General features: G+C 45.0%; 1 protein-coding gene across 1 annotated transcript in view; it reads left to right on the plus strand.

The window, feature by feature from the left end:
- Positions 1-25,605, plus strand: part of LOC308403419 (NACHT, LRR and PYD domains-containing protein 12-like) — a 420,441-nt gene that overhangs the window by 196,639 nt on the left and 198,197 nt on the right. Inside the window, exon 10 of the mRNA XM_080892815.1 lies at positions 25,420-25,596. Coding sequence (XP_080748941.1) covers positions 25,420-25,596 — 177 coding nt within the window. The remainder of the gene's footprint in view (positions 1-25,419; positions 25,597-25,605) is intronic.

A 25,605-nucleotide genomic window follows, 5' to 3' on the forward strand; every position in this document is an offset into this window, starting at 1 on the left:
GTAACAAAACTTGTTATATCAGGTCTGATCTCTGCATCTGTGTCAGGATCGATCAGTGTGAAATGATCACAGTGAGACTTCTCCATGTCGTGTTGTGTCAAAAAGGAAGGACCACTAAACCAGTTTGTAGAAGCCAATGCAGAAGCTGCAATTGGTCTAGTGGCTGTGTCTGCTGGATTGTCACTAGTGGCTATGTAAAACCACTGTGCTGGATGTGTAGTCTTTCTGATTCTAATCACTCGGTTAGCCACGTAAGTGTAGAACCTCTTTGTGTTGTTGTGTATGTAACCAAGAACAATTTTACTGTCTGTGAAAAATCTGACAGTGTCTACTTCAATGTCAATCTCATCTCTAATGAGTTCGTACATCTCTACAGCTAACACTGCTGCACATAACTCCAATCTAGGAACAGTGTGGGCGGGTCTTGGGGCTACTTTGGACTTGCCCATGATGAAACCTGTGTGCCACTGACCAGAGGTGTGGACTCGAGTCACATGACTTGGACTCGAGTCAGACTCGAGTCATTAATTTTATGACTTTAGACTTGACTTGAAAAAATGTTGTAAGACTTGTGACTTGACTTGGACTTTTACACCAATGACTTGGGACTTGAATTGGACTTGAACCGGTTTACTTGAAAAGACTTGATATTTTACCCCAAATATAAAATTTAACATGCATATTATATAGAGATTGAAAATGTGACGTCATTCACGGGTAGAACCGCAAAGGATTCTGGGAACTCGTGGCAAGAGGTACTAGCGCACGCAGGCTTTCAATTAAAATCAGTCACACAGCGATAAAAAGAAACACAAAAATGTCAAGAAGCTGTTGTATTATTAACTGCAATAGCCGGTCGCATGACAGCCACGGGAAGCCGACGGGTAAAGAGATCGGTTGTTATCGGATTACGTCGTTGAAGAGAAATTGTTCGAGCCATGTTTCCGAAGTAACAAAGACGTGACGGGTGGCCTGGATTACAGCCATTCAAAGATCAAATATAACGTCCCAGAACACTCCAGCTCACAGGTTAGTCTGCTCCAAGCATTTACACAAAGGTCAGTCTGCTGTTGTAGTTAACATAATTGGTGATATAGGTTACAAGCAAGTCTGGCGCTGAACAGAAATTGTCGTGCTATGCTCCTTTATTTATTGTGCATAAATAGTGAATTGTCCTGACACAATATTGCGTTTCGCTTCTGTTATTATGGTACACTGACAAAAACACATACTTTTATTCACAGGATAAAACAGGTTTTTTGAATCACTAATTGCCCAGTACGATTACAGCATACAATATTATTGTCACTGCTACATTTCTGTGATGCTACCAGAAATTATTTCCACTACTAATTAATTACCGTTGAGCTCAAAGGTCCTATTAATAAACGGTTAAGGAATGTGTATTTATGACGACAATTTGTGAGACTGGTAAACTTATGATACGTACGATGGTCTTTACTTTCTACACGGTGCATTTCAAGGTCCTGTACCCATCCGTCGGTAAACTGTACCTGGGCTTGTTGCAGTGACCTGAAGTTACTAAACTTCATGAGTGTGTGCACTCACTCCAAGAACCGTATGATTATAAATATGCTACGATGAGATAGCTGACTTCATCTAACTAGCAAATGTTTTCAAGGCTACGTTGGTGATGCAGTTTTTTTTTTAAATGATATTTTAAAAAAATATATCATTTATTTATGTATGATATTTTTGTCATGCGATTTCAAAGCCGGTCATACAACCGCATCCAAGAATAACATGCAGCTTATCTCAGAACTGTCGGTGAAAACTATTCTTGGAGCTAGGTTTAATTGAGCTCCATTTTAAAGAGGTGCAATTTCACAATTTGTGTATATTTTCTAAGTTCACTATTTTGTCATGTGTTGAGAAAAACACAGATTAAAAAATTACATAGTCTAATATTTACATTTAGCATAACTGCAACATGCTTTTTTTCGTTTTTTTTTTAAAGACTCGAAAGGACTTGAAATTCAAAGTTTCAGACTTGTGACTTGACTCGGACTTTTACACCAGTGACTTGAGACTCGACTCTGACTTGCCTGACATTACTTGAGACTTGACTTGAGACTTGAGGATAAAGACTTGAGACTTACTTGAGACTTGCAAAACAATGACTTGGTCCCACCTCTGCCACTGACCTTCACCATCAATAGCTCTCAGATATGCCACTGCTCCTATGGCCATGGTGGAGGCATCTGAAAATATGCACAGTTCTTTTTTCACAGCAATGGCCTGGGAGAACGAGAGGTAGCACCTCGGTATCTGAAGCCGCTCAAGATCCTTCAATGAGCTTCTCCATCTGCTCCATTCATCTTCTCTTTCTGCAGGAAGTGATTCATCCCAGTCCTTTTGCCCTGAGGTCAATTCACGGAGAAGAGCTTTTCCCTGCATTGTGATGGGTGACACGAAACCCAGCGGGTCATACAGACTGTTAACAGTGGCCAAGACACCTCTCCTGGTGAACGGCTTTTGTTCGGTGGTGACGTGAAAGGTAAAACAGTCCTTTTTAAGATTCCACAGTACCCCCAAGCTCCATTGCAGGGGTATGTCGTCCAACTCTAAATCCAAGTCTTTTAGATCCTTGGCTCTCTCGGCAGCAGGAAACGCTTCCACTACTTTGTGGTCATTAGAGGCTATTTTATGTAGCCTTAAGTTTGACTGTGCCAGCATCTTTTGAGCGCTTGTGAGTGTCTCAACAGCTTCTTCCACTGTTGCTGTGGATGCGAGACCATCATCAACGTAAAAATGTCTCATTACAAACTGCTTTGCATCATGTCCGTGCTTTTCTTCTCCCTCGACTGCAGCACGCCTCATACAATAAATAGCCACAGCTGGGGAAGGGCTATTCCCAAAAACATGAACCCTCATTCTATAGTCACAAATACCTTGGTCGGGATCATTGTCTTCATACCAAAGGAATCTCAGATAATCCCTATGATCCTCTCTCACTTCAAAACAATAAAACATTTGTTGCACATCAGCTGAAAATGCTACAGGCTCTTTCCTAAAACGCATAAGGACACCTAGTAGTGTGTTATTTAGGTCAGGTCCACTTAATAAGACTTTGTTAAGGGACTGTCCTTCAAATTCTGCACTTGAGTCAAAGACTACTCTCAGCTGATTAGGTTTTTGTGGGTGGTACACACCGAAGGATGGCAAGTACCAGTGTTCTTTGTTTGAGTCCAAAGGTGGAGCGACTTCTGCATGGTCATTGTCCAGCATGTTTTGAATGAATTCGATATATTGTCTTTTCATTTCAGGGTTCCGGTCCAATGTCTTTCTGAGAGCTTGGAGGCGCTTGAATGCTTGCTCTCTGTTACTCGGAAGCTCTGGTCTTGGACAGCGGAATGGCAAAGGCGCCACCCAGCTGTTACATTCATTTTGATACACCTCCTTCTCCATGGTGTCAATGAAGTCTTTGTCCTCTACTGACAGTGCTGGTTTGTCATCATCTTTTGTCCTGTCAAAAACAGTTTCTCCCAGTTGATTGGTGTTTGTGTTTCCCCTGTCCTTTTTGGGGTTAGGTGTGGTGTTTAACTGGTCTTTGATTTGAAACGTGTTAGGACATGGGCAGAGGTAAGAAGCACGGCCATTCTGAAGAATATGTGTTTTGAGAACACTCACACTAGGGGGCTTATGCGTCTTCCCCATGCAGGCTTCTCCAACTATAACCCAGCCTAAATCCAAACGCTGCGCGTAAGGTGTATTGTGTGGCCCATTGATTCTCTCTCTGACTTTGTGTACCTGTATAATGTCTCTTCCCAAAAGCAACAGAATAGGTACTTGTTCTTCTACAGGAGGTACTTTTTCAGCTATCTTCTGTAAGTGTGAGAACTTCATGGCCACTTGTGGAGAGGGAATCTCTCTCCTGTCGTCTGGAATCATGTCACATTCAATCAGGTTTGGGAGTGGGAGCTTTACTTTACCATCCATTGACTCAATCATGAAGTTTACTGCTGTTCTGCCGACATTATCTGACAGTCCTGAGCATGTTCTGAGCTTGTAAGTCTCGGAGCGTGTCTTAATATTAAAGAGCTCAAAAAACTGCGACTTAGCTAGTGACTTGTTACTTTGTTCATCAAGCACTGCATACATCTTTCTAGCCTGTTCATTTTCGCCTTCTGGATAGACTAACACAGGACTTATTTTTGAGCATGAATGTGGGCTATCTTCATCACCACAGACTTCTGTGCATTTGGAAACAACTGAGGCATTTGCATTATCCTGTGTCTCCCCGCCATCATCTTTATCAGCTCCAGAGCTCTCAGCTGGAGCAGGGGGTGGACCTGGATGTAGCACTGCTAAATGCCTGTCGCTACCACAGTCCATGCATTTTATTTGAGCCCTGCAGTCCCTTGCTAAATGTTGAGTAGAGCCACAGCATTTAAAACAGATTCTGTTCTCTTTTAAAAATGACTTGCGCTCATCTATGGGCTTTGCTCTAAAACTCTTGCACCTTTTAAGAGGGTGAGGCTTCTTATGGATTGGGCATACCTTGTCAGGGCTTTCTATAGGCTTGCTGTAACTATTTTGAGGTGAACTAGTGTCTGTAGGAATGTCCGTTTTGTGTACACTAATCACTTGCCTGTTACTGCCTCTGAAGCTTTTCTCCTTCTTGAAGCTTGTGTTGGCAGGAGGTGTGATGACAAAGCTTGGGTCGTTTCTTATTTTGGCTTGTTGTCTTACAAACTTTGAAAAGACACTGAAAGGGGGGAAAACAACTTTATGTTCTTCTTTGTACTTTGCTCCTGTTGCAATCCATTTTTCCTGCAGTCCATATGGTAACTTTTCCACAATGGGGTTGACTCCGCGAGCTGTGTCCAAATATGAGAGGCCTGGTAGATATCCTCCATCTTTTGCACATTCTATTTCCTGCAGAACGTCACCCAGCTCTCTTAACTTTGTGTTGTCTCTGTTGTTTAGTTTGGGAAACTGTTCAATCTTTTTTAACAGTGCATTTTCTACCAATTCTGGAGATCCATAACATTCCTCGAGTCTTTGCCACACAAGGTTGAGAGCTGCAGCTGGATTAAAGACATGGACTGATCGGATTCTTTTGGCCTGGTGACCAGACTCAACTCCAAGCCATTTGACCATTAAATCTAGCTCCTCTTGAGCTGTAACGTGCAAGTCTTTAATAGCACTTTGAAATGATGCCTTCCACGCCCAGTAGTTTTCTGGGTGGTCATCAAACTGCAAAAGTCCAGTACTTAACATTTCCCTCCGTGTCAGGTACCTTGTAATATCCTGGACACCCTGTGTCTCTGTTGATGTTTGAAGAGTGTTGTACGGATAAGGTTTGGGGGAATCCAGTCTCTCTCTCTGTTGTGTTTGGAGTTCCACTTTAACATTAGCCTTTTGAGCACTGTGTGAGCAGTCATTGTCTATATCTGCATTCATAGCCATTTCGCATTGTTCACGTGCAGCTTTGTGACAGGCAAGTGGATCTACTTTTAATTTGAATCCTTCAAGGCAAATATCTGAGTGTTTTTGTACATACTCTGCTGTGCGTTGCTTTGGACTGGCGGGTGGTCCCACCAATGGATAGCGCAGTTCACTTTTTGAGAGTCCCTCCTCCTCTTCTTCATAAACTGCAACCTCTGCTTCTGCAACTGCAACAGCCTTTTGACAGCTCAAAACATGTAAATTAGCCTCAAGTTCAGTTTTTTGTTTCATTATAGCTGCTTCTCTTTCTGAATACGCCAGCTGTGCACGTGCAGCCTCTGCTTTTGCTCGTGCTTTAAGTGCTGCAGAACTTGTGGATGAACGCTTGGACGTGCGCGAGCGTCTAGACTCCGCCTGTGTGTCTGCGTTGCTTGCATTATCCTTGTTCTCCATATCCTCTGCGTTGTGCACTTGTTTTGTTTCTCTTTGGTCTGGTGTTTCTTCCTCTTCTGGAAGATCCAGTTGATATTGCTTTCCTGACCGTAGACTCATAACTGATGTGCTGAAAATAGCTCCTCGTGGTTGTGCCCGCTGCGCTAATGTCTTTTTACTGTGCTGTCCTCGCCCTGAGTCTCTTAGTTTCACCAGCTAGACAGCGAGATAACGATGCTCCAATAACCAGACTTATTTTCCTTTTTGCGCTGATTTATTGAAGAATGGCCTCTGACCATTGCCTTCTCTTTGACCATCGTAAAACTGAAAGTACAAAATACCGTATTAGCTAACTAACATTGTAAACTAGCTTCTTACACTCTTACTGCAAGCTAACAAGATAAAACTTTCAAATGTACAAATTATCGTACCATTTTTACACAAAACAAAAGATAATAATTATTTTATCGACACTCATACTTACAGACATATCTTGTCCAAGGCAACAACATTTTAAGGTCCGTATCAGCTTAGAACGATAACATTACAGTATCACTTTCCGCCATCTTTTATTTCTTCTTCACGTTCTCATTTTTTCCTTTCCCAAAGTAACCGAACCCAAAGCAGCCACTAGAGGGAGCTCTAGGCTAGTTTACAACTATAATATCCCATTTAAGTTATAAAAGGCAGAACACAAATTCTCATGACCATTGATCAACAACCACTGACCAAAACCCACTGATCAAAGATCAATGGCCGTGAGTCCCATTCACAGAGAGTTGGGGAATGGCTGCAATCACAGCATTGTAACATGGTGACAGATGTACCCTTAGGCCCCCTCCTCGATTCACAGATGGTCTTTCCCTTTTCACGTAAATGGCCTCCTTGACTCCGCCCTCAAACCAGCGATCCTCCCTGTCCAGGATGTGAACATCCTCATCATTGAAAGAGTGTCCACTGGCCTGTAGGTGTAAATAGACTGCAGAGTCCTGGCCTGACGAGGTGGCTCTTCTGTGTTGTAGCCAGAGGTTGTTTGGTTTCCCCGATGTATAAATCCTGGCAATCCTCCTGCACTTAACAGCGTACACTATGTTACTCTGTTTGTGTCGGGGGAACCCGATCCTTGGGGTAGACCAGTTTTTGGCGCAGCGTGTTTTGGGGTTTAAAAGCCACAGAGACCCGGTGTTTAGAAAAAATGCGTCTCAACTGCTCCGATACACCTGACACATACGGGATAGCTACAGGTCGCGTAGGCAGCGGTTCTCCTTCTCAACTCGATCGTCTGGAGCTTTCTTTAGGAGCCTTTCCAGCTTTGACAAAAGTCCAGCTGGGATAACAACATTTACGCTACGTCCCGATGAGCAGAATCAACTTTTGGAGATTTACTTTCCTGGATGATTGAGAATGCATCAAGACGTTCGTCTTAAAGTGTTATTCAGTGTTGTGACAGCAGCTGATTCAGCTGCTGCTGGGATGGGCTGTGGCAAAGAGAACAGAGAAAATCCAAATCAGAGTTTTTCTCTGAATTAAAAGCAAGGAAACAACAATATATTCTACATGGTGAAACTGATGGTTTCTGGTGTTTGGGTCTGTTTTTCTGTATTCATGCAGATAAAGTGTAAACTCAGATGAATTATACCATCAAATGTTAAAGGAAAATATCAGGATGAGTGTCTGTGAGCTGAGAAGGACGTGAAGCGAGCAGTTTATCCCAGAGCTGAAGCTGCTCTGTGTGCAGAGATGAGCTCAGATTCCTGCTGTGATTGATCAACAGTCACAGAAATGTAGACTTGTAGTTATTACTGCAGTATGGTCACAGCAGATACTGATAAACATGTATTATGAGGATGGATGATCAAGTTTCTCACTCTCTCCTTTAAATCTCAGTTTTTTTCTTCTTCACAGTTTATCTGATAATTTATTAATGAATAACACTGAAAGAGTTTCTGTTATATTTCCCCTTGAACATCACCTTATTAGGGCGGCATTAGGAAATAGCCCCCCTCCAAAGAATGAATAAATGAATGATGATAATAATAAAATGATTAAAAAGCAGAGCTCAGAGTGGTAGAATGGTCAAACATGGATCCACGGGTGGTTCAACTGCATTTGGTGACGTGACTAAAGCAAATCTTTCAAATAATCCCACCATCAATGGGATGTTGTCTCCTTTACTACGGTTACTTTACTTGGTCACCGTGTGAATTTCTTTGAAATGAACCAAATTCTTTTATTTGTTGGTTGTTGCATATTTAACCTCTACAGTCAGGAAGGGAGGAGATGAGGCCTCAACAATGTTGGGTTGTAGCTGTGGTTCAGGTTAGAGTGAGTGTCCATGGAATAAATGTAAGTCAGTGAACTGGAAACATGACTGTGTTCAAACTTTGTTTTCCTTTTTATAATGAGTCTAATCAAAGGTGGACAGAAGTATCTCCACTGTGACTTTTCTGTGTCACCATCAGAGCTTCTGCACAGTGTGGAGAAAGATCCAGAAGCAGAGCTGGACTGCAGACAGCCAGTCAGAGCAGCTGTGTACAAAGTAAGACTGAACATCTGTCTGCTGATGGACTCATTTCTGAAAACTGGACTTCTTGTGTTGTTCAGACATTGAAGGCTTTTCTTTCTCTTTAGTCTCATTGTTTTTCTTTCTTTCAGCAGATGTTGGTCTGCAGGAGGTTTTAGATGAACATAAGATCAGTCTGAGGAGGAGATGTGAACGTGTGACTGAAGGAAGTGATGAAACAGGAAGTAGAACCCTCCTCAACAGGATCTACACTGAGCTCTACATCACAGAGGGACAGAGTGAAGAGGTTCATACCCAACATGAGGCGAGGCAGCTGGAGACAGCTTCCAAGATGGACGCCCTCCATGACGCTCCAATCAGGTGCCAGGACATCTTTAAAGCCTTACCTGACCAACAGAGACCCATCAGAGTGGTTCTGAACAACGGCGTGGCTGGTGTTGGAAAAACCTTCTCAGTGCAGAAGTTCACTCTGGACTGGGCAGAGGGCTTGGAGAACCAACATGTCAGTGTGGTGGTTCTGCTTTCATTCAGGGAGCTGAACCTGATCAGAGATGAGCAGTACAGTCTTCTGGAGCTGCTCCATGTTTTCCATCCAACATTACAGAAGGTCACAGCAGAGAAGCTGGCTGTCTCTCAGCTTTTGTTCATCTTTGACGGCCTGGATGAAAGCAGACTTTCATTGGATTTCACCAACAGGAAGCAGCTGTCTGATGTCACACAGAAGTCATCAGTCAGCCAGCTGCTGACAAACCTCATCCAGGGGAATCTGCTTCCCTCGGCTCTCGTCTGGATAACTTCCCGACCCGCAGCAGCCAATCAGATCCCTCCTACATGTGTTGACAGGCTAACAGAAGTACGAGGCTTCACTGACGCCCAGAAGGAGGAGTACTTCAGGAGGAGATTCAGTGATGAAGAGCTGTCCAGCAGAATCATCTCCCACATGAAGACATCCAGGAGCCTCCACAACATGTGTAGTATCCCAGTCTTCTGCTGGATCACTGCTACAGTTCTGGAGCACATGTTGACTACAGAGCAGAGAGGAGAGCTGCCCAAGACCCTGACTGACATGTACTCACACTTCCTGCTGGTTCAGACAAAGAGGAAGAAGAACAAGTACCATGAGGGACGTGAGACGAGTCCACAGGAGCTGACGGAGGCTGACAGGGAAGTTCTTCTGAAGCTGGGGAGGCTGGCGTTTGAACATCTGGAGAAAGGAAACATCATGTTCTACCAAGAAGACCTGGAGCAGTGTGGTCTGGATGTGACAGAGGCCTCGGTGTACTCAGGAGTTTGTACAGAGATCTTCAAAAGAGAGTGTGTGATCTTCCAGAAACCAGTCTACTGCTTTGTTCATCTGAGCATTCAGGAGTTTCTGGCTGCAGTCTACATGTTCCACTGTCACACCAACAGGAAGACAAAGGTGCTGAAGAAGTTCCTTAAACCAAAATCTTTAATCAAGATGATTTCCAGTCTTTTTGATAACAAAGATCTCCAATCACTTGATGTATTTCTGAGGAGAGCCATGGAGAAATCCCTCCAGAGTAAAAATGGCCACCTGGACCTGTTTGTTCGCTTCCTTCATGGCCTCTGTCTGGAGTCCAACCAGAGACTCTTAGTAGGTCTGCTGGGTCAGACAGAGATCAGTCCAGGAACCATCCAGAGAGTCATCAACAACCTGAAGAAGATGAACAGTGATGAAATCTCTCCTGACAGAAGCATCAACATCTTCCACTGTCTGATGGAGATGAACGACCTCTCATTGTTTCAGGAGATCCAAAAGTTCCTGAAGTCAGAGAAGGAACTCTCTGAGATCCAGTGCTCAGCTCTGGCCTTCATGCTGCAGATGTCAGAGGAGGTTCTGGATGAGTTGGACCTGCAGAAGTACAAAACATCAAAGCACGGACGACTGAGACTGATTCCAGCTGTGAGGAACTGCAGAACAGCTCGGTGAGTCCAGATGTGATCAAACATCATTGATCAGTGTAGGTTAGTAGTTTAATTTTGAAAATAAAATCAGATTGTAACCACAAAGTGTTTGTGTCCGTACGCTGCAACCTTCCACACCATTCCTTTATTGTACAGACTCAGCAGCAGCTCCATGGATCCCAAATCCAAGAGTGGAGAACAGATTTGAAGTGTGTCACATCCATGCAGTCACAGCTGTTTCCACCATGTTTCCACTGATATTAATCCTGTTCACGGACACGTTTCATATCAGTGAATATGTTCTTTAGGACGTCCACTGACATGTTAGTGTCCTGCTGGAAATCACTCAAATCATCCATGAAATCCATGAAAAATCCTTTTAGTGTTTCTAACTTCACCCTCTGTCCTCTCTCTCTCTCCATCCTCCTCACTGCTTCTTTCACTGATAATCACACAAACATCGTATTCAGCTACAAAATAACACAATAATATCATCTGATGATCATTATTATAAGAGCAGGATCCATATTTGATATCAGAGTAACACACTGCTTGGTTATGTGCAGTCATCATCAGTGACTGTGGGTCAAACAGAAGCTCTCTGATTGGTTGCTGACCTTGGTCACCTGTCCACTCTCACCTGTTTGTGTTTGCTCTCTCTTTGCTGTCTCCATCCTCTCTCTCCTTTCTCTCCCTCTCTGTCTTTGTACGTCACTCAGGTCCAATGGAAACAGTGACATTTACAAACCAATCAAAGACAAACTGATCCATGTCAGGTTATAACAATATTCAAAGTGAATACAGGCTGCTGCTGGACACAGACAGGTAACATCATTTTGACTTGCTGTCACCTGGATCTGGACTCATAAACACTGAAGCCCTGAACAGGAATACAAATCATTTTCTGCCAACTAGCGACACACCAGCAGATAATGGCTCAGAAAGCTAAAATGAGCCAATCATTTCTGTGTTTAGTTCCCCTGAAATCAGATCTGATATCAGCAGCTCTGAGTTCATTCATCATTATTGTCCAGTGATGAGATTTCTGCTCCGTTTGGTAACAGTCAGCAGGTTTTTCCTGCGTTTGGACATGTACAGTCGTACCTGACAGCAGGTAGCAAACAGAGATCATCTTTCCAGCTGGAACGCTTCACTGAGCTGAACTCATTCAAAATGTTCTGGAGTCAAAACAGGAAACAGTCCAAATGTGTGTCTTCACTCTGACTCTGGATCAGATCTCAGTGACAGACTGTGGACATTATGGAAGCCTAAATGTGACACCATCTTCCTCCTTCATCTGCAGATTAAAGCCAAACAAAGATTCTCATTAAAAGTCTGCAGGTCTGAGAGAGACTCAATCGTTGTGTCATGTCAAACACAGTAAGAGGAGCTGAAGCACAGATGTGAAGAGCAGATTCATCAGATTATGACCTCACTCTGTTTTGTCTTCATATACATTCAGTCTGTGTTTATAATGCAGATTTTCTGCTTTTATAATAGCACATTTTATATTTTCTATCATCACAGACTGACTCACTGTCGACTCTCAGAGTCTCACTGTGAAGTTGTGGCCTCAGCTCTGAAGTCCAACCCCTCCCATCTGACAGAACTGGACATGAGTTACAACCTCAACCTGCAGGTTTCAGCAGTGAAGCTTCTGTGTGCTGGACTGGAGAGTACAAACTGTCGACTGGAGACTCTGAGGTGAGTTCACTGACTGCGGCTGTTGTTGTTTTTCTATGTTTCAGGTCTTTGATTGATGTTTGAAACTTTCTTTAGTTCCTAAATGTTCAGGATGTGTCTGAAGACAAATGTGAAGAAGTTTGAGTGCTTTCAGAAATGTTGTCTTTCCAAACGACTGAACAACAGTTTTTCCTTTTGGCTCCAAACAGAAGTGACAGACTTGAGCAGGGTTCATTTAAAGGCTGACAGAAGTGGAGTGGTGACGGGGAGATGTTTGACAGGACAGTGTTTCAGCCTCCACAGGTTCATGTTGTGCTCCATCAGTCAGTGAAGATGAAGTCAGTGCTGATGAGGCTGTAGAGTGGACGCTTCATCTCTTTGCTCCTTAAATGCTTTTCTTCTTTTATTGATTTTTATGCTGATTTTTTCCCTTTTTTCCGCATGAGCTTACCTGCGATATCTTCTGGACACTTATAGATCATTAGGACTAAAGTGTTCTTAACAGAAACAGCAACATTTTTATATTTATATATATATATATATATATATATATATATATATATATATATATATATATATATATATGCGTAGTGGTTAGACTACACGCCTTTGGAACAGAGGATCGCAAGTTCGATTCCTGCCTGGGGCGTCTGTATCCAGTAAGGGTCCTAAGGCTAGACCCCCTATGCTAAGCAAGCCTACTGCAGATATGAGCGAGACAGATAAATATGAAGGCATGCCGGCTCGGACGTCGCCCGGATCAACAAGGTCCTCATCAGGTGTTGAGGAACCAGGGCACCCTGACGAAAAGTGGGCTACTGGAACAAGAAGGCATCGGTGGGCAAGAGACGAAAACAGGGCGTTGTTGGAATGCTACTACGCAAGTAACCCCGGCGGAAGGGGCTACATGAATAGGATGCGGGACCTATGGATTCTTCGATATCCAACATCCACAATGACGGCGAAACAACTAGTAGCTCAGTGTTCCAACATTCGAAAGAAGGGACTGCTCTCACAGCTAGAGATTGACGAGGTACAACACAAATGCTATGGCAAGGAGGAGTCAGGACGCCAGGTCAGGGGGAAGATATCATCACCCCCACCCGAGATTGGGTACATAGCCCCAAGTGCGATAGGAGAAGGATCGTTGAGTGCGAGAGGAACTGACCTGAAAAATAGGATCATGGCCAAGCTTGAAACCTGTATCCCCCATAGTCGGTTACCAAGATTACGTGAAGTACCCTCAGAAGGTCTGCTAGATGATGTTAATGCAGCACTACGGACGATACCTACAACCACGATTACCGACACTAACAAGCTGATCTACAATACGGCAGCAGTGATCAGTGAGATGCTTGGCTACAAGTTGAACAGCCACAAGGGGCAGTACCCTCCATGGAGAAGGAGGCTAGAGGGCAAGATCAAAGTAGCACGGAGGGAGGTTAGCCAACTAACGGAGTTGCAGAAAGGTGCGACAAAGAAGGTGCATAAGAAATACAGCAAGCTGTCCATACCTGAGGCCTTGGAAACTGCCAAGCAAAGACTCATAGCCTTGGCCAGCCGCTTGAGGAGGTACACCAGAGAGATAGAAGGCAGGAGAATAAACCAGCTGTTCTCCACAGAACCAGCAAAGGTGTACTCTCAGTGGCAAGGGAACAATAAGAGAACAGCACCACCAAGGCTGGAGACGGAGCAATACTGGAAGAGCATATGGGAGAAGGACGCAACCCATAACGGCAATGCTCAGTGGCTAGTGGATCTGAGGGCAGACCACAGCGACCTCCCTGAACAGGGTCCAGTAACCATCACAGTGGCAGATATCCAAGAAAGGGTCTCCAGTATGAAGAGTTGGACAGCACCAGGGCCTGACATGGTTCACGCCTACTGGCTGAAGAAGCTGACTGCACTCCACGAGCGTCTGGCAGCACAAATGAACCAGCTGCTAGTTAACGAGAGACACCCGGAATGGCTAACCAAAGGTCGAACGGTCCTGATCCCCAAGGATCCCAAGAAGGGACCGGTCCCCTCCAACTACCGACCAATAACCTGCCTCAGTACTACATGGAAGCTCCTGTCAGGCATCATATCGGCTAAGATGAACAGGCACATGGGTCAATACATGAGTGGGACACAGAAAGGGATTGGCAAGAATACCAGAGGCGCAAAACACCAGCTACTGGTAGACAGAACAGTCAGCCGAGACTGCAAGACCAGACTGACCAACCTGTGCACTGCCTGGATTGATTACAAGAAGGCCTATGACTCAATGCCCCACAGCTGGATACTGGAGTGCTTAGAATTGTACAAGATCAATGGGACCCTAAGAGCCTTCATCAGGAACTCAATGGGGATGTGGCGTACAACACTAGAGGCCAACTTCAAGCCCATAGCACAAGTCACCATCAAGTGCGGGATCTACCAAGGAGATGCTCTGTCCCCACTGCTGTTCTGCATAGGCCTGAACCCCCTCAGTGAGATCATTAACAAGACTGGCTACGGATACCGACTACGGAACGGAGCAGTTGTCAGCCACCTCCTGTACATGGATGACATCAAGCTGTATGCCAAGAGTGAACGAGACATCGATTCACTGATCCACACTACCAGGCTATACAGCAATGACATTGGAATGTCATTCGGACTGGAGAAGTGTAGTCGGATGGTAACAAAGAGAGGGAAGGTAGTCAGAACTGAGGGGATTGAACTACCAGAAGGCAACATTGCAGACATAGAGGACAGTTACAAGTACCTGGGGATCCCGCAGGCGAATGGGAACCATGAAGAGGCCGCTAGAAAAGCTGCAACCACCAAGTACCTGCAGAGGGTCAGGCAAGTCCTGAGGAGTCAGCTGAATGGTAAGAACAAGATCCGGGCCATCAACACGTACGCCCTGCCCGTGATCAGGTACCCTGCTGGGGTAATAGGCTGGCCAAAGGAGGAGATAGAAGCCACTGACATAAAGACAAGAAAGCTCCTTACCATGCATGGAGGGTTTCACCCCAAGTCCAGCACCCTGAGGCTGTACGCTAAGCGGAAGGAAGGGGGCCGGGGACTGGTGAGTGTCAGCACCACAGTCCAGGATGAAACAACGAACATCCAAGAATACATTGGGAAGATGGCCCCAACTGACCGAGTGCTCAGTGAATACCTCAGGCAGCAGAAACCCAAGAAAGAGGAGGGAGATGAGGAACCATCATGGAAGGACAGGCCCCTGCATGGTATGTACCACCGGCAGATAGAGGAGGTGGCTGATATCCAGAAATCCTACCAGTGGCTGGACAAAGCTGGACTGAAAGACAGCACAGAGGCACTAATCATGGCAGCACAAGAACAAGCTCTGAGCACAAGATCCATAGAGGCTGGGGTCTATCACACCAGGCCAGACCCCAGGTGCAGGCTGTGTAAAGATGCCCCAGAGACAATCCAGCACATAACAGCAGGGTGCAAGATGCTAGCAGGCAAGGCATACATGAAACGCCATAACCAAGTGGCTGGCATAGTGTACAGGAACATCTGTGCCGGGTATAATCTGGAAGTCCCGAGGTCAAAATGGGAGATGCCCCCAAGGGTGGTGGAGAATGACCGAGCTAAGATCCTGTGAGACTTCCAGATACAGACGGACAAAATGGTGGAGGCTAACCAACCGGACATAGTGGTGGTAGACAAACAGAAGAAGACGGCCGTAGTGATCGATGTAGCGGTTCCGAATGACAGCAATATCAGGAAGAAGGAACACGAGAAGCTGGAGAAATACCAAGGGCTCAGAGAAGAGCTCGAGAGGATGTGGAGGGTGAAGGTAACGGTGGTCCCCGTGGTAATCGGAGCACTAGGCGCGGTGACTCCCAAGCTAGGCGAGTGGCTCCAGCAGATCCCGGGAATAACATTGGAGATCTCTGTCCAGAAGAGCGCAGTCCTGGGAACAGCTAAGATACTGCGCAGGACCCTCAAGCTCCCAGGCCTCTGGTAGAGGACCCGAGCTTGAAGGATAAACCGCCCGCAGGGGCGTGCTGGGTGTATATATATATATTATATATATATTATATATATTTTTATAGTTACCTTATCCTCAGCGCTCCGTGTGTCTGCGGCCTAGACACAGCTGAAGCCTGATTACAGCATCTGGGCACCGAACAGCCTCAATAGCCTGGAAAGGTGCTAACCGCTAGGCTAACTAGCAACAAGATGCCTTCCCTCTCCACAGATGACTACCACAGCCTCCTGCAGAAGATTGCAGTACTGGAGACAAAAATTCATCGCTTAGAAGTAAACGTGGAGGTAAATGGACTGTGTGGAAATGAAACAACCTTGCCTTTGATTCAAAACAATGGCGATGAGCAAGCTGGTACACAGCTAAGGAGCACAGATAACATGACCAAGAAAGTATCAGAATCAGAATCAGAATCAGAATACTTTATTGATCCCTGGGGGAAATTATTTTTTGTTACAGTGCTCCATTTTAAACCAACATTAAGACAAGACAGACAATACACTAACTAAGAATAGTACAATATATACATATATATACATACATACATACATAAGTCACTTATAAATAAATATTTGGAAAAGAAACATGTGTAGTTGTAGCAGCAAACAGTGTGTTAAGTGGATGCGTTGTACAGGGAGATGGCCACAGGCAGGAATGATTTCCTGTGTCGTTCAGTGGTGCTTTTCGGTAATCTCAGTCTCTCACTGAACGAGCTCCTGTGACTGACCAACATGTCATGGAGTGGGTGGGAGGTGTTATCCAACATTGTCTTTATCTTGGACAGCATCCGCCTCTCCGACACCACCTTGAGGGAGTCCAGCTCCATCCCCACAACATTGCTGGCCTTACGGATCAGTTTATTAAGTCTGTTGGCATCTGCGACCCTCAGCCTGCTCCCCCAGCATGCAACAGCATAGAGGATCGCACTGGCCACAACAGACTCATAGAAAATCCTCAGCATTTTCTGGCAGATGTTGAAGGACCTCAGTCGCCTCAAAAAATAGAGACGACTCTGGCCCTTCCTGTAAAGTGCTGTGGTGTTTTTAGCCCAGTCCAGTTTATTGTCAATGTGTACTCCAAGGTATTTATAGTCCTCCACAATGTCAACACTGAACCCCTGGATTGAAACAGGGGTCAAGTGTTTCCTGGTCTTCCTGAAGTCCACGATCAGTTCCTTGGTCTTTGCCACGTTGAGCTGCAGATGATTCTGCTCACACCACGTGACAAAGGAGTCGACCACAGCCCGGTACTCTGTCTCATCATCCCTGCTGATGCATCCAACCACCGCAGAGTCATCAGAAAACTTCTGAAGATGGCAGGTCTCTGTGCAGTGGCTGAAGTCTGTGGTGTAGAGGGTGAAGAGGAAGGGGGAGAGGACAGTCCCCTGTGGTGCCCCTGTGTTGCTAATCACCTTGTCAGACACACACTGTGGGAGACGTACATATTGTGGTCTTCCTGTCAGGTAATCAACAATCCAGGACACCAGAGAAGCATCCACCTGCATCGCTGCTAACTTATCACCCAGGAGGGTCGGCCTGATGGTGTTGAAAGCACTGGAAAAGTCAAAAAACATGACCCTCACAGTGCTCGCCGGCTGGTCCAGATGGGTGTAGACACGATTGAGCAGGTAGATGATGGCGTCCTCTGTTCCGAGACGAGGCTGATAAGCGAACTGAAGGGGATCCAGATGTGGTCTTACTATGGGTCGCAGCTGGTCCAGGATGAGCCTTTCCAGGGTCTTCATGATGTGGGAGGTCAGTGCCACGGGCCTGTAATCCTGGGGGCCACTGGGACGAGGCGTCTTTGGTACAGGGACGAGGCATGATGTCTTCCACATCACCGGGACCCTCTGCAGACTCAGACTCAGCATAAACAGTTTATGAAAGACTCCACACAGCTGGGGGGCACAGGTCTTGAGGACAAGGGGACTCACTCCGTCTGGTCCAGCAGACTTGCCTGAGTGAAGTCTCCTCATTTGCATCTCAACCTGGTATTGAGTGAAGGTGATGGGTGGGGGAGGGGTGTCAGGAATCTCACAGGAGGCAACATGTGAAGAGAGAGGCTGGCACAGTGGTGTGGCTCTGGATTCCAGGCTGACTGCAGGTGAGGTTGTGGGGGGTGGGAGCAGACACTGTGGTGTCGAATCTATTGAAAAACAGATTCAACTCGTCGGCTCTATTCTCACCTCCCTCAGCTCCCCTGCTGTTGGTTGGCCTGAATCCAGTGATGGTCTTCATGCCCCTCCACACCTCTCTCATGCTGTTCTGCTGGAGTTTCCACTCCAGCTTCCTCCTGTAATTGTCCTTAGCCTCTCTGATCTTGTCCTTTAGTAACACCTGGATCTTCCTCACCTCCTCTTTGTTGCCCCCTCTGAAAGCCCTCTTCTTGTTGTTGAGGAGGGCTTTGATGTCCTTAGTCACCCACGGCTTGTTATTTGGGTAACAATGAACAGTCTGAGCTGGAACAATGGAGTCGGTGCAGAAAGTTATGTAGCCTGTGATACACTCAGTAAGCCCATTGATGTCCTCGGCGTGAGGCTCACAGAGTGTTTCCCAGTCGGTCACCTCGAAACAGCCCTGTAGTTCCGCTATTGCCTCCTCTGACCACCTCCTAACAGTCCTGGTGGTCACAGGTTCCCTCCTCACAATTGACACATAGCGGGGGGGTGAGGTGAATCAGGTTATGATCTGACCTACCAAGTGGGGGGAGGGAGGAGGAGCTGTATGCATCCTTGACGTTAGCATACAGTAGTCTAAAGTTTTCTCTCCCCTGGTGGGACAGTCCACATATTGTTTGAATGTTGGTAGTGTATTGTCCAGTGATACATGGTTGAAGTCACCCGAGATCACAATAAAGGCACTCGGGTGCTGAGTCTGTAGCCGAGCTATGGCAGCTTGGATAGTGTCACATGCAGCTGTGGGGTTAGCAGAGGGGGGTACATAAACAGCCACCAAGATGACGTGAGAGAATTCCCTGGGTAAATAATACGGCCTGAGTCCAACAGCACACAGTTCAGTGTCCGGGCAACAAATCCTTTCTTTGATTGTTATGTTGGCAGGGTTACACCACCGGTTGTTAACTACAACAGCAAGCCCACCTCCTTTACGCTTACCGCTAGCGATGCTGTCCCTGTCCGCCCGAACAGTGTGGAAGCCTTCCACGGAAGCATTCTCATCGGGAATGACCTGGTGCAGCCATGATTCGGTGAAACACATCAGGCTACACTCTCGGTATTCCCTCTGACTCCGTACCAGTGCTGAGAGCTCGTCGATTTTAATTGCCAACGATCGCACATTTCCCATCACGATAGACGGCAGACACGGTTTAAACCTCCTCCTCGCTTCGAGCCTCCGCTGTCTCACCGTCACCTTTTTTCTTCTCTTCTGTCCTTGACCTCTGCATCCCCGATGTGTTTTCCTCCAAATTTCAGCTGGTACTTCTGCGGGCCTGGCCAGCGAGCCGGCCGGCATCAGGGCGATCAGCTGATCTCTGGAGTAAACAGTCCGTGCGTGTAGGAGATGTGCCGCGGTCCCATTCCATGATAAAAGTAACAGTTCCACGGCCACCAGAAGAACAAAAACTCTCTCAATCCACATGATTGAGTAAGAGATAGAAAACGGAGGAAAATACAAGTCAGAAAAAAAAAAAGAATACGTAAGAAAAAAGAGCTAAACTAAGAAAAAAGCAGGAGCGACTGTAACAGGCTGCACGCTGGTTGGCGCATGCGCACAAGTAGACTCTGTGCATTATTATAAATCCTCAAGTGATAATCCCCCCTTGGACTGTCTTGGTGCAAAACCAAGACATAAATCATGTCTCCTGGAAGGGGGAGGACGTATCACGGGCAGAGCACAGCGAGCTGAAATCTCTGAAACCGACTGGCCTTCACTTCCTACGAGACAGAGAAGCTCTTCTACCCCTGTATACGAGAGGAAACAGGACTGGACAACCGTGAATAGGAAGGTTAACAACAAACCTCCAAAACAACTGAATGTGAAACTGCACAACAGATTTGCTCCACTATCAAAGGACCCTGGATCTATATCGGACAACCATCCATCTAAAAGAAGCGAAGTAAGGTCTGAAAATCTATTGAAAAGTAAAAGACCACAGGGAAAGCTAAAGGCTAGGCCTGAAACTCTGATTGTGGGTGACTCTGCCATAAAGGATGTACAAAGGATGTGCGGTAAGAACACTAAAGTCCTCTGCTTTCCTAAGGATATGGTCAACAACCTGAAGGAGAGAATTCTTCAAATTGCAGATGAATATCCAACTGTGACAAACATTGTTCTGCATACAGGGTCAAACGATGTGTCCAAACAACAGTCGGAGGTTCTGAAACGGGACTTTACTGGATTACTAAATACTGTAAACTCTCTGAATGCAGCTGTATTCATCAGTGGACCTGTACCGCCGGTCAGAGGAGGAGACGAGAGATTCAGCAGGTTTTTTACACTGAATAAATGGCTTATATCAGCATGTACTGACCACTCGGTGCATTTTATCAAAAACTTTAATATTTTTTGGGAACGCAGGAATCTGTTTAAAGCAAATGGATTTAATTTTGACAAGTCAGTGTCAGGGCTCTGTGTGCGGGCAGGCGGAGGGGGATCCAAACGCAGGACTCAGACACAAACGTGAAACTCAAAATCCTCAGCTTTATTGCTGGTACGAAAACAAAACCTGAAGTGAACACGGAATATGAAGAACAGAAACACACAGGCATGATCTGAGGGTACGACGCGACACTGACACAGAGAAACACAGGGCTTAAATACACAGATGGCAGTAATCAAGGGATGAGAGACAGGAGGGCAACACGGCTGGGAGGAATCAGGGCTGACGGGACAGGGGAAACGTAAACTGAACACACTCACATCAGACAGAGACCTTCACAATGAAACAGGAAACTAACAGACAGAGAACCAGACAGGACACTGAACTTGGCAGGCGGACTCATTAGTAGACACAATAACACCATGGACAGACAGAGGGAACACAGAGAAGTGGGAGCAGGCAAGCAAAGAACAGAAACCTAACAAATGGCAAAATCACAACAGAATACACACTCGGAATGAACAAAAGCATAAGGAAACACAAAACACTGAGTCCTCAGACTCAGGACCATGACAGTCAGGGGTGAAACTGTTCACCTCCAACTTGTTTTATTCCATACGTCATCCATCTGTGCTTGGTGCCAAGGCTGAGATAAACGAGGAGTTATCTCATAAAGAGGAACAAACAGTACTCCAAGAACAGACAAAGCCCAGCAGAAACCTTGAGGAGGAGCTCCATTTGCCCCCACCCGGGAAGATCCTCAGAAAGGAGAGACATCTGAGGCAAGAAGAGGGGTCCCTATTTGCCTCCAACTCTCTCAACAACACCAACGACCAGGACCAGGGACCACGATCTTCCCCAGTCCCCCAAACCCCTGACAGGCCATCGCCCTCCTCCCCCTCCCTTTCTCCCTCCTCCCCACACCTGAAATTCACTGAGGAGATGCTGGAGCGGGTCAATGCTGATCTCCAAGAGCCTGAGCATTTCAAACATTACTGTGTCTGATATGGGCCTGTCTGATCATTACTGTGTTTTCTTTGAAAGTAAAATCTCAGCCCACACAAATATATCAACAGCAGTGATCACAAAACGGTGTATAACTGACAACAGTAGTGCAATTTTTAACCAGGTCTTCCCATTAACACCTGACCTGCCCAGAGGTTCAGTCAATGAGCTCGTCAATAGCTTCATTGCAAAAATGTTAAATGTAATGGATACTATTTCTCCCATTAAGGTGAAGGTTATCTCTGGAAGGAAAAAGTCTCCATGGAGAAACTCCACACTAGTGAAAAATGAAAAAAGAGAGTGTAGGAAAGCTGAGCGCAGATGGAGAAAAACAAACCTCCAGGTTCACTATAACATCTATAAAGAGAAACTTCACAATTATAATTTACAACTGAGGAGTGCAAGGAGGTCCTACTTCTCTGACATCATCACTAAAAACAGCCATAATGCTCGGGTCTTATTTTCCACAGTTGACAGACTAACAAACCCTCCTGTGTCAGTGGCAGCTGAACTTCATTCAACCATGGCCTGCAATGACTTTGCCAAATTCTTCACAGAAAAAATCCAAAAAATTAGACAAGCAATTGGTACATCAACAGCAGATCCAGGATATGTACTGTGTCCACCAAAAAACTGTTTAAACACCATGAAACAGTTTCACCCTATTAACAGCAAAGACCTGGAGGACATCTTAGGTCAACTGAACTCCTCCTCTTGCTGTTTAGATGTCCTGCCAACAAGTTTTTTCAAAAAGGTCTCAAAGACTTTAGAGTCAGACCTATTACAGATCGTCAACTTTTCTTTATTATCAGGTGTGTTTCCAGAATCACTAAAAACTGCTGTAATCAAACCTATACTGAAAAAGGACAATCTTGACAAGACACAAATGAACAACTACAGGCCGATCTCAAATCTCCCATTTTTAAGTAAGATCATTGAAAAAGCAGTTTCTCAACCGCTCAGTTACTTCTTAAAACAGAAAAACTGCTATGATGCCTTCCAGTCAGGTTTTAGACAGAACCACAGCACTGAAACCGCTCTGACCAAAGTGTTCAATGACATATGTCTGAATACAGACAGTGGAAAAATGTCAGTCCTAGTTTTACTGGATCTCAGTGCAGCATTTGATACAGTTGACCACAACATATTACTCAAATGACTGGAGAACTGGACAGGTCTTTCAGGAACTGTACTAAACTGGTTCAAGACATACTTAGAAAACAGGAAATACTTTGTATCAATAGGTAACTTCACATATGAGCAGACAAGTATCACATGTGGAGTTCCCCAAGGTTCCATCTTGGGACCCCTTCTGTTTAACATTTACATGCTCCCACTAGCACAGATTATAAAGAACAACAAAATAAACTACCACAGCTATGCAGATGACACACAAATATATATCACAATGTCACCAGGAGACCAAGGTCCTGTACAGGCTCTTGGTAAATGCATTGAGGAAATTAATGACTGGTTGTGCCACAATTTTCTGCAGCTAAACAAAAACAAAACTGAGGTAATACTCTTTGGCGCCAAAGAAAAACGATTACAGGTCACCAGAGAACTTCAATCTATACATCTAAAAACCACAAACCAGGAGAGAAATTTGGGTGTAGTGATGGATGCAGACCTAAACTTAGAAAAACACATTAAGACAATAACAAAGTCAGCTTACTATCACCTCAAGAATATTTCAAGGATAAAAGATCTGATGTCTCAAAAGGACCTGGAAAAACTAGTCCATGCATTCATCTTTAGTAGGCTTGATTACTGTAACAGCATCTTTACAGGTCTACCTAAAAAATCAGTCAGACAACTACAGCTCATTCAGAACTCTGCTGCTCGAGTCCTCACTAAGACCAAAAAAGTGGACCACATCAGTCCAGCTCTGAGGTCTTTACACTGGCTGCCTGTCCGTCAGAGGATATACTTTAAAGTTCTAATGCTGGTCTATAAAGCTCTGAATGGTTTAGGACCAAAATACATCAGTGACCTCCTGACCCAGTATGAACCTTCCAGATCCCTCAGGTCATCTGGATCCGGTCTTTTATCAGTTCCCAGAGTCAGAACCAGACACGGAGAAGCTGCATTCAGCTTTTATGCTCCTTATATCTGGAACAAACTCCCAGAAAGCCTCAGATCAGCTGAAACACTCAGTTTATTTAAATCCAGGTTGAAGACTCACCTGTACTCAGCTGCATTTGAATAAAACACCAAATCCACACTTTCAAGCTTAAATTTCAAAACTTACATTAACTACTGATTTTATCTACTGTTCTGATTTTATCTGTTTTGATTTTATATACTGTTTTGTTTGTTTGTTTGTTTGTTTGTTAATTAGTTAGTTTGTTTATTTGCTTGTTTTAATCAATTTTAAATCATGCTTTTTATTTGTTTTTGTTTCTAATGTCTTTGTAAAGCACTTTGAATCACCTTGTTGTTGAATTGTGCTATACAAATAAACTTGCCTTACCTTGCCTTGCCTAGAGTGTGTGAGGGATGTGAATGAGGATGATCAAGATCTGATGATAGCAGATAAAAACAGGCTGCAGATACTTTGAGCCATACAGGGCACACAGTGTGTGTACAGAACAGCTGAAATCATTATGGAGGCCTCACTGGGATATGGAAGCATCACAGTACAGCTTCAGTGAAGCATTAAAGTCTCTGATATGAGATGAGAAATGAAGCAGCCAGAGCTTTTTCATGAGTGGAAATCCACTGTGACTGTGAGCTGCTGCTACAGCCTCCAGATTAGCCAGCAGCTCATCCTGCTCAACATTTTCTCACCATCTTTAATGGAAGTGTGATGTTTTCAGCTGGAGTGATGGTCAGGGTGGCCTCCCTCTCCTCTTCTTCTCCTCTTCCTCTTTCATTTGTAAAGCCACTTCTGCTGCTTTCATTCATTTGGAAGTCCTGTAGCTGAGTTTGGGAGAGACTAACAGCCTCGGCAGCAGAGGGGAGAAAGGCTGTAACACCACCACTTTACTCTGTTCTACCTGTCACATCATTTTATCAGGAAACAAATATGCTCATGTTTTTACTATGTTTGTCTTGAAGATGTAAGAAGATCACATGGTGCTTTTTATTATTGTGTTGGTTTGTTTCCTGTCTCTTGGATGGAGCCCAGCTGTGCGTGGCCCCTGGGCCTGTGGTCAGAGTGTGTGCTGGATAATCCGGCCCAGGATGAGGCCAAACTGACATGGGATGAAATGTCTGTCACATAATTGAGCTTAGTGTAGTTTCATTTCTGCACAATTTAAAAACAACCGAAACTTTGTTCTGTCTTTTCTATGTTATACTGTAGACTTTCTTTGATACTGTGTCCAAAAGGAGCAGCTTTTACTTTGAAGGGGAGGCGTCTCTGTTTCCTCTTCAGGTTGGATGATGGAAGCAAATGAGTGTGTGATGTTCTTTCAGTGTTGTACTTTGTAGACGCTCCCTGAGCACTGGTCTCACAGCCAGCTGCACATAGAGACCAGTGTTGTTAGTCCAGGTCAGAAGATGACTTGTTGGAATGAAAATGAGCTTGCAGTTTGTCTGCTTTAATAATGTGACTGGAAAAAGGTGTTGGACTTCAAATATGTCCATTTCTTTCACACTTCACCTTTAAAAGTGAAGCCTTGTGGTTCCTGGAAGGAAAAACACGACTTTTTCAAGTCTTTGTCCTGTTTTTATGATAAATGTACGACTTTAATGTGAAACATTCAGAGTTTTTTCTTTTGTTGTGTTTGTTTGAAGCTGCTTCCTGTTGGCTTCAGCTGTTTGGAGTTTCCATTTTCTAAACTTCTACATTCTGAATTTTCTTCAGCTCTGAACAGATGATGAAACACTGAATGATTTCAAGCTCACACTTTGTCTAATAAACTTACATCTTTCATTCTTTGTACAGATTGAGGGACTGTGGTTTGTCAGAGATCAGCTGTGATTATCTGGCAGCAGCACTGAAGTCCAACCCCTCCCATCTCAGACAGCTGGACCTGAGCTACAACTACAAGCTGCAGGATTCAGGAGTGAAGCATCTGTGTGGTTTCCTGGAGAGTCCAGGATGTGGACTTGAAACTCTGAGGTCAGTCAG

The sequence above is a fragment of the Rhamphochromis sp. 'chilingali' genome (assembly GCF_963969265.1).
Source record: "Rhamphochromis sp. 'chilingali' genome assembly, chromosome: 1".
Lineage (NCBI taxonomy): Eukaryota > Metazoa > Chordata > Actinopteri > Cichliformes > Cichlidae > Rhamphochromis > Rhamphochromis sp. 'chilingali'.